Source organism: Colias eurytheme, chromosome 23, assembly GCF_061535395.1.
Source record: "Colias eurytheme isolate Ceu_HAF_F1 chromosome 23, ilColEury1 Martin Lab GWU primary, whole genome shotgun sequence".
NCBI lineage: Eukaryota > Metazoa > Arthropoda > Insecta > Lepidoptera > Pieridae > Colias > Colias eurytheme.
Window position 1 is genome coordinate 797,173 of NC_143002.1, and position 16,614 is coordinate 813,786.

Genomic DNA, 16,614 nt, shown 5'->3' on the forward strand with positions numbered 1-16,614 from the left:
GATAATTCTTTTCTATTATATTCCTTGAAGTACGAGGATGGTTCTTATGTAGAGAAAACGTAAATATGTTCCACGGGCGAAGCCGGGGCGGACCGCTAGTGCATAATAATTTATGCTTATAACAAAAGATATTCAGGAATGCTTAATACAAATCACGGAAGTAACAGTTACAATGCGCCGAAATCCCAAGGATTGCAGACAATTTTATAAAATTTTTATTAACCGACTTCATGTTTAACATAGATACAAATGATATAATAATATTATATTCCCCAATAATTCCCTGAAAAAACATCTTTATCCATGGCATATTTGTTTTAAATGAATCTAGTTTGGAATATAGACGATGTAAAAATACTAAGAAAAATACACACAGATATGCGGGAAACGTCATTTTGACAGTTGAGAAACCAATTTAAAGAATATTTGGTCCATGGAATAGAGTATAAAGCTTAAAATACAATCTAATGAAATGAGATCTACAAAATATTATGGATACATACAATATACGAATATCTACATTTTGGCATTATTAATACAATTACAATATAACAATGAGAATTTTATAATTTTGTAGAAAAAGACGATTATGAAATCACATCTATTATTCATTGATATACACGCTTTATTATGCTAAAAAATGCTGAATGTCTTTTTCCACAAAAATACACAAGGCGTACACCGATTAATGATAGCTTTTATATTCTATAACACGTCACTTTAAAAGTCTCATTTAAAAATGAACTCGCTTCTATAGAGCCTCACTTGCTTATTTCGTCGATACCACTCGATACGCTGAAATTTGGCACAATTTCAATAGCATTTAAATATTTAGCCTGCATGCATGCATCGTGCAGCAATGCATGTGTCAGCCGAGCATGCCGCCAGACATGTTGCCATGCACTCGCATATGCCTGTTTAAATTGCCGGATTGGGAGAATCTGAAAATAAAGGCAATATAGAATTTTATTCCTAAAGCTATGAAATACTTATGTGGAAATAGGTATTGTTTATGACTTCACGCAAAATACATGTCATTTAAAAATTAACTTGTTTTTAAAGATTTTCAATAATACCCGCATTGTGTTTGCAAACGTTTAAAAATCTGAATCGGATCGAAATCGGCAAAAGGTATTTTACATTTTTATATGTATTGAACTAACTGTGCCCTGCGTCTTGGTCTTAGCGTGATGATATATAACCTTCCTCGATAAATGGGCTATCTAACACCGAAAGAATTTTTCAAATCCGACCAGCCCCCCTATGCAAGTGGCAGAAGTTCCTGAGATTAGCGCGTTTAAACAAACAAACAATATTATATAGTATAGAAATATGGAAATAAAGATTGCCATTAAAAAAAAACATTTAATCAATAATTTTTTATCCTCTTGATCCTTTTGAGTTCAGATATAAAAATTAAAACTTAAGTAAATGAATATTGAATAGTGAAACATCAAACAAGCAAACCTGAGTAAACATAATTTGCACTGGTAAGGTTTTTCCCCTGAATGGATTCGTAGATGCTTCGTCAGCGTGGAGCTGTCTGAGAAAGCTTTTTTACATGATCTGCACCTGGATGTTATAATACAAATATTAATATTTTTTATTAAAAAATCCTATGGAACGAAAGAATAAAAATAGGACAAAGCTAGTCGTCCGCTAAACGGATGAATAAAATAAATTAGTCGTCCGATTACCGGATGAATAAAATAATTTAATCGTCCGATAACATCTATTTATCTATATAATTAGGTTATCGGGGTTTCTTTAGAGAACTGCCGCACATATTATAGGTTTTTTGTGGGGGGAGGAGGGGGGAGGAGGGCACACGTAGGTATTTGATTTTTTTTTTGCGCGTCGACGGAGCCCCGCTTCGCGGGGCTCCTATTTCTGTGTAGTTTTTTTTTTAAGAAACCTAACCTAACCTAACCTAACAGCTAACCTAACCTAAACTTGATTATTTTTTTGCGTGTCGACGGAGCCCCGCTTCGCGGGGCTCCTATTTCTGTGTAGTTTTTTTTTTAAGAAACCTAACCTAACCTAACCTAACGGCTAACCTAACCTAAACTTGATTTCTTTTTGCGCGTCGACGGAGCCCCGCTTCGCGGGGCTCCTATTTCTGTGTAGTTTTTTTTTTAAGAAACCTAACCTAAACTTGATTATTTTTTTGCGTGCCGACGGAGCCCCGCTTCGCGGGGCTCCTATTTCTGTGTAGTTTTTTTTTTAAGAAACCTAACCTAACCTAACCTAACGGCTAACCTAAACTAAACTTGATTTTTTTTGGCGCGTCGACGGAGCCCCGCTTCGCGGGGCTCCTATTTCTGTGTAGTTTTTTTTAAAGAAACCTAACCTAACCTAACCTAAAGGCTAACCTAACCTAAACCTAACCTAACGAATTAAGGGCGAATATCTCGGCCATTTTTCATTTTAGAGAAAAGTTGTTCCTATAAAATATGCTTATATTAGCGTAATCTTTACGATAAAACAATAATAAATAGGTGTTATAATGACACCAACTCCATCAAAAATTTTCTAAGTCCTGCGCCCCCTTTGCTGTCCAACCCAACTAGCTTTAGTGTTAAAAGGTTATCTATTAATCCGAATAATCGGACGATTAAATTATTTTATTCATCCGGTAATCGGACGATTAAATTATTTTATTCATCCGGTAATCGGACGACTAATTTATTTTATTCATCCGTTTAGCGGACGACTAGACACTTCGATAAAAATATAGTTGTAAAAATATTTATATTTAAGACACAGATATTTTTTTTTATATCAGAGCATGGTGAAGAGTTGTTATTTTTCGTTATTTCAGTAGTTTTAACTTTGAAATTCGTCTTTCTTGCGATACACCGCAGATAGGTATATTATGTATGTATAGCAAAGTTATTAAAAAAAAAAGACGGGTTGCACTGGGGGAGTTCCGGCAGAAGTGAAAACTTGATTATTAACGTTGAGCATGTTTGATATCCATCCGTCTTACGCTTTTTCGATCAGGCCACGTGTCCTGACGCGAGTTATTACAGAAAAAGTGCTCAACGCCGCTAAAGAAGTTTTCACTTCAAATAGCATTTCTATGTTTAAATTATATGCATTAAACAAAAATACATTACTTACTGATAAGGTCGTTCCCCAGAGTGCGTCCTCATGTGAGTAGTGACACTGGAACTTTGGCTAAACCTTCGATCGCAAATAGGACACCTAGAAGAAAATATTTAGGGCATTAATAAATGAATAAATTCGAAAATTTTGACAACTAGGTACCTTACTATAATGAACATTTTTAAAGAATAGAAAAAATTCGATCACGAGGAGGGACTCAAACTCAAACACGCGTCTTTTTTCATCCCGGGACCTGTCTACTCAGCCACTTGTGATCCCGCCAGTGCCATCGAATTTATTCTACTCTTTTCTTTATTTGTGTGTGGAGGAAGGAAGGTGGAATTCCTCCATAGAAAAAGGAAGGATCCTTGACCAGTCTACTCGACTGGCCGGCCGTTAAGGCCCCGATAAATGATGTTGGAAACTTGTAATTTACATTTACATTTCGCTTGCGCGATTCATAGCGAGGTGTCGCTACATGCAGTGTATTATAGGAATTAGGAACACCCATATTGACAAGATATTGTAATCATTGGAATAATGATTCTCATAACACACATAAACTACATGATAAATGTATAATGCGATCCTAATTACATGTTTTTCCTTTACCAGTTATCCACTTACCGAAAAGGTTTCTGGCCAGTATGCGTCCGTACATGGGCTGTGAGGTTAGCAGCTTGAGAGAAGCTCTTGTTGCAATCAGCACATCTATACGGCCGTTCACCAGAGTGCGTGCGGAGGTGTGTCTTCAGGGTACTGGGTCGGGCGTAGGTTTTACCGCAGATTCTGCAGAGGTTGGGCTTTTGTTCATCTTCGTCAGAACCGCTGAGCGCACCAACCTGTGTGAGGTTTAGCTGTGGTAAATGAAATGCTATGTAATTTTGCTACAGTTAAATCGAAAAATTGTGGAGATAGGTGTATGGGAATACTTTTGCTAAAGTCGATTGGATGTGGATATTTTGACGTAGGTAGACATGGATTTTAGTCTGGATTACAAAAAAGGTATATTTTATCCACGACTTTAATGCGCTTGAATTTTTATTTTTAATCTATAGTTATCGTACGGGTACGTCTTCGTTCATTTTGTATGTGAAAAGAAAAGAAATTGATACCTACCTAGTACCTATTGCTTATTATTATATGATTGTAATAACTACAAGTGGTATGCATCATCTTCAAGTTTGCGTAAATGTTCATAAGCTATCGAAAATTTAACACAGGCAGATAAATTATATCATTTCTACAAACCTGAACTTTCCCCGATCCATTCAAACACGAGGTATACCCGTACTCCTGCTGATGCATCTGCCCTTGGTGGTTTAACAGATACCCGTTCTGCATGTCCTTCTGACCTTCTTGCGAATACATCTTCCCGGGGGACCTCTTTAAAACTGAACCTAAAGATTTCTGTGCTGAAAAACTTGGTTTCTGCTGGAATATTGCATAGTTGGGATTACTTTTCTGCGCATTTTGTATTTGTATAGGCTTGAAGGTAGATGTAGCGGTTATTAAAGGATCTGATTGGTTGGGGGGTCGGAAGTCTGCAGTGAAGGAGTAGGTGGCTGATGGATAGGATGTGGGGATCACGTTTTGAGCTGGCGGGTACACGACGTTCACTGATGGGGCGGCTGTGTTCTGGTTCCATTGTACCTGGTGTAAAAATAATAATTAAATATCGGAAGTATACATTTCAAAAAGATATAGATTAAGATCCTACGATTCAATCATATACATGATCTACCTGTGAACACAGCTGATCCGGTTGGCAGCCATGCATGGTCATGTTCATGGAGACATTGACGCTCATGGTGGGGAAGATAGGAGCCCCACCATAGTGCTCGTAGTACGGGTACCCGCTGCCGCTGTTCACCATCATCTGGAGTTAGGAATAAATTAAGCAGAGAATATTAAACTGCCTTCAGATGGCTAGAACTGGTTAAATAGAATGATGTTGAATGAATGGAATATTCTTTTTTGGATACTTAATACAGTACCTATGAAAAAACAAGAGCAAATGAATTAACAATTAGAACATCTTTTAAAAACCATTGCCCCTGTACATAACAGGGGCAATGGTTTTTAAAAGATGACGATGAAATTAAGGAGAGCATAATTATTTTTTTAACAAAAAAACTGAACTTTTTAAAACGTTATATTTCAACAGGGCCAACTACCGACCGGAAGATACAAGCTATTAAATCAAAAACAAATCATCAAAATTAGTTAACCCAGTTGAAAGTTAAAATAAAAAAAATTCTAATTATGATACTCTTCCTTTTTTAAGTCGGTTGAAAATATAAACAGGCTAGGTAGGTAGGTAGTAGCTTTAGATGCTTTTGTTACAAGTTCAAAAGCGTGTTGTTATTTTTCTTGTTCTTCGTTCTTGTAGGTAGGTACTAAGTTAAAGAAATGTTTCTTTCCTTTGAACGCTGCAAAACGTAAGCCAATTTGTTCTGTGTTTGTTATTTCGCGTAACGTTTAATATTTACAATACCTACAAGTAATTTTTTGGACACCTGTTTTGATTTGAACATGTCGGTGTATTAAAACAAATATAAATTTCAACTTGGACGTGTTATAATTTTAAAAGACAATGCTACGAATCTTAAACAATGATTTTCTCACACTTTTTTATTAATTATAGAGTTGTTCCAACGTTACATTGCTCGCTCTTTATAAACACTATAAAGACTAAGCGAGCAATGTAACGTCTTGACTCTTGAAGCTATTCAAATTAATGTACCTACGCGTAATGAGAGCAATAATCTAAGATGTACCTACTTTTATCAGTATTTTCATAAGGTGAATAGATCACACGTCGAATATCATTAAGTTCAAACAAAGAATGTGCTAATTATAGAAAGTTCTAGTAAAATCTAGAATTTGAATAGGTGAACTAATGTAACTGTATCGACATTCGACTATAGCTGAAATTTGCATATTCTCTATCATGGGTGGGTGTGGTGGCACGCCCAGTTCCCCCTTTTAGCCATCCTACTGATAAATCCATAATGAGAGTATGTTATTATGTCTGTGTGTTGTTATGTATATGGTAAGATACTGTGAAATGTTTAGATATATATTATAATTGTAAATAATAAAAATTTTAGGAAAATTTATTGAAAAGTGAAAACAATTAGGTAACTAGATACTTAACTATGACGTAATAGCGCAGAATCGTTCTAATTTCACTTAGATTTTTAGTTAGTTTACTAAACTGGCAATTATTAATCATCTTTCTTTATCCTTTTCCTTTATTTAAATAATTTTCGACACAAAATTATTAATAATGCTAAAATAATAAAATTATTTATTTACGGAGAAAGTAATCTACAAGACCTAAAATTTATAAAGATTTCAAATAACTATGCATTAGTCTCAACTCTCAACAAATATAAGTACGAATAATTTCTATTCAACAAAAACCATTCAAATTCGTACAAAACCAGTCAATACAACCCTACCAACTAATCAAATGAAACCGCAAAAGTACATAAGTTCGGATTAAATTTGATTAATCATACCGCCCCTAATATTTCATTTCCGAATCGCGGCCATCTCTTTCTCCCCCGTTCATGTAGATAGGAGTGAGGGAGATGAATACCTGTGGGTGAACGCCCTCCGAGCAGTCGCCGTGGACGACCGCGTGCTTGAGAGAGAGGAGGACGTCGGCTGCCTCCCCGCCGCGTTCCCGGCATTCACCGGTGTTGTTCCTGCTAGGGGTTTGATGTTATAGATATGGTTATAGGTAATTATTGTGTTGAATTATGAGTACCTTACGTTTTAGGTGGTTATAGGCAATTATTACTGTGGCGACTGGCGAGTCATGGTACTTTCAGTTTTGGACGGTAGGTACTCATTACCGTTGAATGTTTAAGATGAGATTATATTAGGTTTCTACAATTATAAAACGTATTGTTTTGAGTTTTGACATTGGTTAAAGTAGGTATATTAATGACTCTACATTCTGCTCTACCACGGGGTTTGCCAAATTGGGGATTGTTATTGTTAGTAACATATACCTGTAGGTAGGTCAATACCGCCAGATTACAACCCGGCAGAATAAAAAATATCTATTACCTACTCATACTCATTTTGCAAAAACAAAAGAGTTCAGCACTGCACACCAGAATAAAATATTTGGACAATAAGATAATATTTAAGGAGGTACATAATATTATGTATTACGTACCTACCTACTAATCCTGGCAATAATTTATCTCTAAGTATATCTACCAAATACAAAATGTTCCCTATACCTATAGATCCTATGACTATAATTACAGTTATATTATTTTGCGTGAAAAGGTTACAAACTTTCACTTTTTAATAACATTAGGTAGTAACATTAAATAAGTTCATGTGTAGGTAACAAATAACATCTGCAGTAATCCATACTAATAGGTATTATAAATGCGAAAGTAACTCTGTCTGTCACTCAATCACGCCTAAACTACTGAACCAATTTGCATGAAATTTGGTATGGAGATATTTTGATACCCGAGAAAGGACATAGGCTACCTTTTATTGCGAAATATGTACCACGGGCGAAGCCGGGGCGGACCACTAGTAAGTAATAAGCTAATAAGTAAGATGGGAACTATTCCAAGTAGTAATCCCTATTTCTAATGTATTCTCTTGGTCACTCACGCATATCTTACCTATAATAAATGCATAAGTTTTTATGTTTGTTTGTTACTCCTTCACGCAAAAATTGCTGGACCGATTTCCATGAAATTTGGCACACAGATAAGGAGTAACTTCGCTTAACACATAGGAGAGTTTTTATGCCGAAAATCCAACGAGACCGGGAACTGTGCGCATAACTATGTTTTCCTTTGGCTTGCAAAGCTGCGGGCGAAAAGCTTATTTCTATATATTTCTACTCATCACTCACTTATACCCCGGGCATGGCGAGAATGGGAACAGTGAAGGCAGCGGGTCCAACTCCAACGAGGGAAGGGAGAAGGAGCCCATGTCCTCCGCGGGCCAGCCCGGCTCGTTCACATCGCCAAGGTTGACATCGCAGGGAGCTATGGAGTCGCTGAGCGCGTTCAGCTCTTCACCATTTTCGGGACAGCAGTTTTCTTGCTCCTGCTGTAATTTTATACTGTTAATCCCAATGAAATTAAAAAAAAGGTGTAGATTACAGTAACGCATACACGGTTAGATGTCAAAATAAGAAGGTATGATTGATATGTATCAACTATATCGAGAGCGAAAAAAAATACCGAAGTAAAATGTTGCTAATTAGCCACTTTTCGAAGTGCTATTCCCATTATCTTATAAATTGTGATGTCATTGGTCTAACTACCTATACTTGTTAATAAAATAACAATTCGTTGAGCAACAATTAATCGACCATACTGGAGCTCTGATTTGAACTTTTTCTCCGCAAAATGCCGATTCAAATTTGTTGCTAAACAAATGATACCAAGATTGCAGGGCTTTAGAATAACTGTGAAACCGTATGCTTAAATATGTCTTTTATAATTAAGGTCAAATGTCAAGGAAGTGCAGGTGTTATAAATATATATGTAAAAAAATAAAGTCTTAGTTAGTAGGTAATAGAGTTTACACTTACTATATGAATGCGACAATAGGTAATTCTGGCTTATCTGCCTCTTACCACTTTGCTGATACATATAAATAATCATAGATAGATATTATAGAAGATAGGTACGTACCTATTACTTTAATAGAATAGGAATAAACGTGTAAGAGAACTGCCTCACGATACCGACGAATCAGCCGACGGGAAACTAAAGTTATGTTACGTAGTCGTATCGTATTTATCGTAGAAAATTATCAATTTTTATTTTTTGGAAAATTGCTCTTGAATTTACGCTAGGTATATTAAAAAGTAGATACTTAAGTTAGTTGAGTACCGTAACAGTTAAATTATCTTGAACGAAAGGCTAAAATGAACATACCAGTTTCATCTTTAACATCTGGATAGTTTTAGATTTATTTAAGGACCTATATAGATTTTCTGTTAAACCAAAATAAAATATGACTAAAGCTTTACCTTATGTTTATTATGTTTTTACTTATTAACATTAACCGGTTTTCAAATGAGAGATTTACATCATAGATGATAAGGCGAATTTTATTTACCTAAACTCTTAATCTTCAAAAATTTTACTTATAATTATTACATCTAAACTAATATTATAGGTAAAGCTGGTTTGTTTCGTTTGAACGAACTGTTACAACGTCCAATATTGCTGTCTTGGGCTATATAAACCCCACCGGCCTATATCGCGGTGTCAGCAATAGGTATTGTATATATTATATATTAATGCCTTGATTTTTTAGTTTAAGGGCTTCTCTCTTAATGGTCGCATAACCACCTAAGCTACGGAGGATCTAATCTACCGGCTTAGCCTGAGAGGAGCACCAGTACCGCGCGGGGTGCGGGGGACGAATCCCTATTCTATAAGTGGTATTTCTATGTGTGAATTATATAGTGAATTATATATAGTTAATAAAAAGTTATGTTGTGAAAAATAAATAAATTTTATTATACTTGTGTGTTTTTTTTTAAACACAATTACGCAACAAACTAACAGAACGACGCGCGACGTCGAACGCGCTATTCTCAAGAACTACGCAAGTGCTACGAAATCGCTACGAATAAAAACCATCGTCATTCTCAAATGAAAATGTATTGTTACATATTTCTTTATTCATACACATACCTAAGTACAAAAAAGAGGATGAAATTAGCGACTCATGAATTATGTAACTTAATAATTCATGAGTCGCTAATTTCATCCTCTTTATATTGTATATCTATAGATAATAAAAAAAATGAAACCTGTAAATGATCGCATCTTTTAAATCAGGTGTTATCACAGTGTTATTTAAAATTCTAACGATTCGGATATTCATTAGGATTTCATCTCAATTTTCAAAATCAATAGGTAGGTATACTTACTTAAATAATCGCATAAGTATTATTGGTAGCTAGTCTAAAATTTTTAATTCTGATTTCTATTCGATTTTAATTTTTGCTCTCCGCGACGATTATAGTTATATTGTATCATCTTATTAACTTTCACGATATTATCACTTAGAGATAATCACACACACAATTAACACTTCTCATTATTAATTCTCAATACCTGACAGCACTGATCAGGGAACTCCCTCAGCTGGTCGCAGGTGCACGGCTGCAGAGGATCGCAGCACAGGGAGGGTTCGCAGCACTCCCCGAACTGCGGGTTGTTGGGCACATAGCAGTCCATGGCTCCGCCTATGCGCGGACGGAGGGCGGGTCTCTCCGGCGCTTGTAGTCACGGGCTGCCATGTCTGAGGGGGTGGGTGAGATGTGAATTACGTTTGAGATGTAGGGTTGATTGATGCTGTTTTGAAAAACAAATAATTTAATAAAAAGAGCTATGAAATGAGAAAGAAGTAATAGCTATGGTTTTATCGTTACTTTTATAAACCAAAAATTATGATTAGAATAAAAAAGATACGTAATGCAAAGTGCTATAGTTTTTAAAAAATTTTTTGTGTTTACAAATTTTTCATTTCGTTTCTTATTTTGTATTTTTAGGATGTCTTTATTTGCTGCTGCTTATTCGTTTGCTGATCTCACTTAGGTACTTTTATCTCTAGGTATCTGCGAGAAATTTAAATATATTACCTATAAATTATAATCTATACTAATATTATAAAGAGGAAAGGTTTGTAATTTGTATGTATTTATGTATGTATGTATGGTTTTCACGCATAAACTACTGGACCGATTTCAAAAATTCTTTCACCATTAGAAAGCTGCATCTTCACTGAGCAACATAGGCTATATTGCATTTTCAAAAAAATTAGAGATCCTTACTAAAAATGCAATAATGTAACTAAAATTCTGTCATCGCCTGCGCTGCCGAATCTATTGAAGATAGAACAGAAAAAATGTTCTACAGTATTATAGAATGGATCAATATCTACAAGAAAGTCCCCGATACCATATGTCAATCTTCAGTAGAACTATGTTACTACAACAACTTTTTTACGTTTTCAAAGTAGTGCCGCGTTGTCACGGCATCACGTGTGAACGGGTGGACCGATTTCGATAATTATTTTTTTATTATATTCCTTGAAGTACGGGGATGGTTCTTATGTAGAGAAAACGTAAATATGTACCACGGGCGAAGCCGGGGCGGACCGCTAGTATAAAATAAATAGATAATCTAAGTCGTACCTACTTATTTTGAAATAGATATTAATCCATACTTACTAATATTATAAATGCGAAAGTAACTCTGTCTGTCTGTTGCTCAATCACGCCTAAACTACCTACTGAACCAATTTGCATGAAATTTGGTATGGAGATATTATTTTGATACCCGAGAAAGGACATAGGCTACCTTTTATTGCGAAATATGTACCACGGGCGAAGCCGGGGCGGACTTCTAGTACCTATATATTTTGACTAAATATTTAAAAAAAAATGTTTGGATTAAGTATTTTGCGTAGGCATATAAACGCAAATAATTCAATAAAGCGTAGTAAAATAATAGAGAAGACTATTAATAAAAATAGGTATTTAACTTATAATCATAGATTAAATTAGTCTAGACACGTCTAGATTACCACTCAGACTAAAGACAAATTAAATATTTTTTACGAGTTCCACGCGATTAAAATGGTGGCGATAATAATATACCTAATTTGAACTGGCAATTTTATAAATAGTCGAATTAAAATATTATTATATATACTTAAACTAGCTTTCCACCCGCGGCTTCGCCCGCTTTGTCTAAAACATAATAAATCATATACTAAAACCTTCCTCTTGAATCACTCTATCTATTAAAAAAACCGCATCAAAATCCGTTGCGTAGTTTTAAAGATTTAAGCATATACATAGGGACAGAGAAAGCGACTTTGTTTTATACTATGAATCTGTAAGTAGGTAGTGTAACGATTTAAATAAATTCAAAAAATGTAGATGAATTTAAAATCACAGAGATTTGTACTAATAAACGAATTTTAACAGTTTCGCTTTTAATATTGTCTAGATATCATTTTGATATCAAAAATATATAACAATTAATAAATTAATAAAATATATAAAACTAGCGGTCCGCCCCGGCTTCGCCCGTGGTACATATTTACGTTTTCTCTACATAAAAACCATCCTCGTACTTCAAGGAATATAATAAAAAAATAATTATCGAAATCGGTTCAGCCGTTCTCGAGTTATGCGCTTACCAACACATTTTGCGATTCATTTTTATATATAAGACTAGCGGTCCGCCCCGGCTTCGCCCGTGGTACATGTTTACATTTTCTCTACATAAGAACCATCCTCGTACTTCAAGGAATATAATAAAAAAAGAATTATCGAAATCGGTTCAGCCATTCTCGAGTTATGCGCTTACCAACACATTTTGCGATTCATTTTTATATATAAAGATATAAATTAATAAAATACATAAAATACAAATGTAGTATTTTAAAGTTTTAAACCAAGTTTATAAAAACTATTCAATAATCTACCTACATCTTTTAATTCTACGAATCATGCACATAATTTGAGAAACCTTACAGATAAAACCGTTACATGCAACAAGTAATACCTCAATGGGATACCATATTAATTATAACGAATTTTACATAACAATAAGAAAAAAATTATTGCGTAGGTCGTGGTTTATCTGTAAATACGTAGTGTCAAGGAGAATTTAATTAAGAATAAAACATGTAATAAAATACCAATGTAGAGATATTATGAAAACGAGAGTGAAAAAAATATGATGTTGTAGGTACATTAATTTATAATTTTATTAGATATCAATATTATTAAAAGATATTAGGTGCATTAACGATCGTGTAATGAAATACAATTTCAATATTTCAATTATAGATTTTAACTGCAGAGCACTCTAGAACAACACTCTAGCACACAGCTAGAATGTCACTTAATTTTGGGTTTTAAAAGTTTGTTTCTAGATTATGAAGTGTACGAGTATCATCAATCATCATCAATATCAATGTATATTGAGTATCATTGTATAAGGTACCTACGATGGGATTTACAGTCTTTTTGTACAAAAAATCCCTAATACCTAATTAAAAAAAACAGTGTTACAATCTCGAATTTTAAAGTTGCTCTATATCTTTATTATTATTATAATTTATGAACTTGGCTCTGGATTTAAATATTTTAAATTATTAGGTATGTCTATCCCACGTCATGTTTTTAGAAATTACCTTCGCCTAACAGTGCATTTACATTAAACGAGCGAATGCTCGCATTCTAACCCCACTATGTCAAATTCTTTTAGTGTAAACAAGCGTAGAGCATTCCTTTGTTGTTCTTAGTGTGTTCGAAAAGATTCTATGCAATGTTCTAATACTGGACAACACTGAATAGGAGTTTTCGTTTATACTAAAAGATTACGAAAGAATGCTCTTGCTCTAGCTCTATGTTCGTTTGATGTAAATGCACCGTAAGGTAGGTAACAATAATATAATGTTATGAAGAGTGAAAATTGAAATGGCCCACAAAAAAAAGCACCAACATGTAAAAAACTCGTAACCAAAAGGTTAATTTTTTAACGGTGGAAATTTTTATAGTTAACTAGCGGCCCGCCCCGGCTTCGCCCGTGGTACATATGAAAAATAGATGTTGAACACAGAAAATTTCATGAGAATCGGTCCACCCGTTTCGGAGGAGTATGCAGACTAACATTGTGACACGAGAATTTTATATATAAGAAAGATTACATTTAAATTACTGAAAAATGTTAAACTTCGTTTCAGTAAATTTTGTATATCGGTTATTTAATCCTTTTTTGATGTTTAGCTGTTGCATTTATGTTAATTTTCTATATTGCCTTCCTAAATACTTAGTAATGTGTTTGTGCGAAAATTTCAGTTTTTTCTCTCACTTGAAATCTTTACAACTTATGTACAAGATATTCATTTCTTTCTTGAATGCCACTATTAATTTAACTGAAAAAAGACCGTGTGTGTACTTGGAACGTGTCAGAAGTGAAACTTCTTTGGCAAGATTCGAAGATACCAAAATCATCGCTTTACTCCATGACGTGACGGTATAGCCATGACGCGATCTTGAAATTTTACTCTCTACACGCCTAAATAAGTTTCACTTAAAAATCTTAAAAAATAATAATATTTTAAACTAGCACCCGACTATACGATTGTCGCTTCTAAGTGCTTCTAAAGAGAAGAATCTTCATCGTTATTACTCTTAAATCGCTTTGTCGATGCAGATTTTACATAATTTAAATAAATTGGATGTGCATTCTAATAGATACATTGTAATAGATAATATATTAATTTAATTTATTAGTAATTTAATAAACTTAAATAAAAATAACGTGACTGCAACATCCAAAAGTTACAATGTTGAACTGATCTTCTCTAGATAAAAGGCTTAAAGAATAATACTTTTATATTTAACCTAACAGTACCTATAGATATCTAAATATATAAAATGTAAAATGATATGTACATACTTACATAATGACTCATTTACATCATACGCACAAGTCAAACTACACTACTTGTATAAGGTTTAGAAATTAATTTTAGTAGCAGTTTTCCTGATGTTAAAATGTCGCAGGCAAATTGTATCATCTTGCCGTTTACAAACGTGCTGCATTTTGTCGAGAATTCGTAATCAGAAATTTTTGGTTTGGATAAGGGGGTGGGTTAGGGTAGGTTCGTGTTTTTAAAACAACACAGAAATAGGATTCGTGGGGCTCCGTCGGCTCTCGACCGTCTTTTTGTATAATTTTGGAAAAAGTAAATCCTCAGCATTTTACAAAATGCCGAGCATTTGTAAACGGCGAGATTATACAATTTGCCTGCGACATTAATATGTCGATAAATAATGGACCATGGTAAGTATTATATTTAATTAATAATTTAAGATTTATTTCAGGATTTTTTAGTATTTAACCACATACACGGTAAAGAAGGGCAATTAATATTTATGAGAAGTCAAATTTTCATTATCAAATGATATTGAGTTACGGCCGATTTAACCGCTTCTGAATATGTTCTATGTATGTATGTTTACATATTATGTCTTTAAATTATTAAATCTATATATATATATATATATATATATATATATATATATATATATATATATATATATAAAACTCAAAGGTGACTGATATAGTGATCTATCAACGCACAGCCCACTGGACGTATCGGGCTGAAATTTGGCATGCAGGTAGGTAGATGTTAGGACGTAGGCATCCGCTAAGAAAGGATTTCCCGAAATTCTTGCGGGAACGGGGTAAAACGGGAATGCACGTACAAAGTCGTAGGCGGAAGCTAGTACATTATAAGAGCAATATCAACAATGATTATTAGCTCAAGTTTAAGTCGATGCGAATGAAGTCGCGGTCGGATATCTAGAAAATAATTAAAGACTACATATAATTTTATACACGCTAATAAATAAATTCAGTCATAAAACCGTCGTAAATTATTCTAAAATTATGATGAAAATAATGCGAATTCAGAATAAAATTACAGCATAAGATTATCACAGATTATAAGAGTTCATGGCTAATCCAATGCGTTAGATGGTAGGTATACCTATCTATTTAGATAAATACTTGTAATAATATTTAGTAAAAATCGATGCTGCTTTGTTTTAGAATTTAGAGCAATCGAAATTTTTAATTTTAGCCTATATTTATTTTATTGAACATAATCGTTACAAACTACTTTTAGAGTTAGGAAGGTACTTTTAAACAATGTCGCCACATAACATACATTTACTGTAAAACCAATAAACTCTACCCACTCTAATAAACACCTAGTACAAAGAATTCGCTCTAGTCATTGAGATAAAATTACTACGTATGGAGGAGACACCACGAACAAAATCTGTGCGCCATTTTTTTGCTCTAAGTTTTAAAAATTATTATTTAGTTAGGTACTTAACGATGAAAGTTATTCCTTTGCACTTTTCCGTATTATTTGTATTATTTGTGCAATATCGTAACACACACGAAGGCATGTTTGATGCGTTTCACTTTAAAACCATTAAAAAATACCGCTCAACATACGTCACATGACGTATGTTGAGTGGAACATAAGTGATGTAGGCGGTGTCGTCTCCTATTAATATTATCTCAATGGCTCTAGTTCTATTTTTTTTTTTATTTATTTATGCTTTATTGTACATACATACCAGGGCAAATAAACTTAGACTATAATTTTATACAATAATAACACACGGGCACATATGCACGAAAAGGCAGCCTTATTGCTCAAGAGCAATCTCTTGGTCTAGTTCTAGATTATAAATCTAATATAATTGGGTTTGTAAAAACAAATATTTTACAAAATCATCGTCTTCACTACATAGTATAAAACAAAGTCGCTTTCTCTGTCCCTATGTCCCTATGTATGCTTGAATCTTTAAAACTACGCAACCGATTTTGATGCGGTTTCTTTTAGCAGATAGAGTGATTCAAGAGGAAGGTTTTAGTATATAATTTT

General features: G+C 34.0%; 1 protein-coding gene across 1 annotated transcript; it reads right to left on the reverse strand.

The window, feature by feature from the left end:
• Window positions 1-868: 868 nt before the first annotated feature.
• On the reverse strand, window positions 869-10,361 carry LOC149898101 (protein glass-like). Its single transcript, XM_090115342.1, has 9 exons — window positions 10,239-10,361; window positions 8,009-8,208; window positions 6,716-6,827; window positions 4,853-4,987; window positions 4,360-4,761; window positions 3,736-3,950; window positions 3,124-3,207; window positions 1,468-1,572; window positions 869-941 (listed from the first exon to the last, which is right to left on the reverse strand). The coding sequence occupies exons 1-9, from the start codon at window positions 10,359-10,361 to the stop codon at window positions 869-871; spliced, it is 1,449 nt and encodes a 482-aa protein (XP_089971468.1).
• Window positions 10,362-16,614: the final 6,253 nt, after the last annotated feature.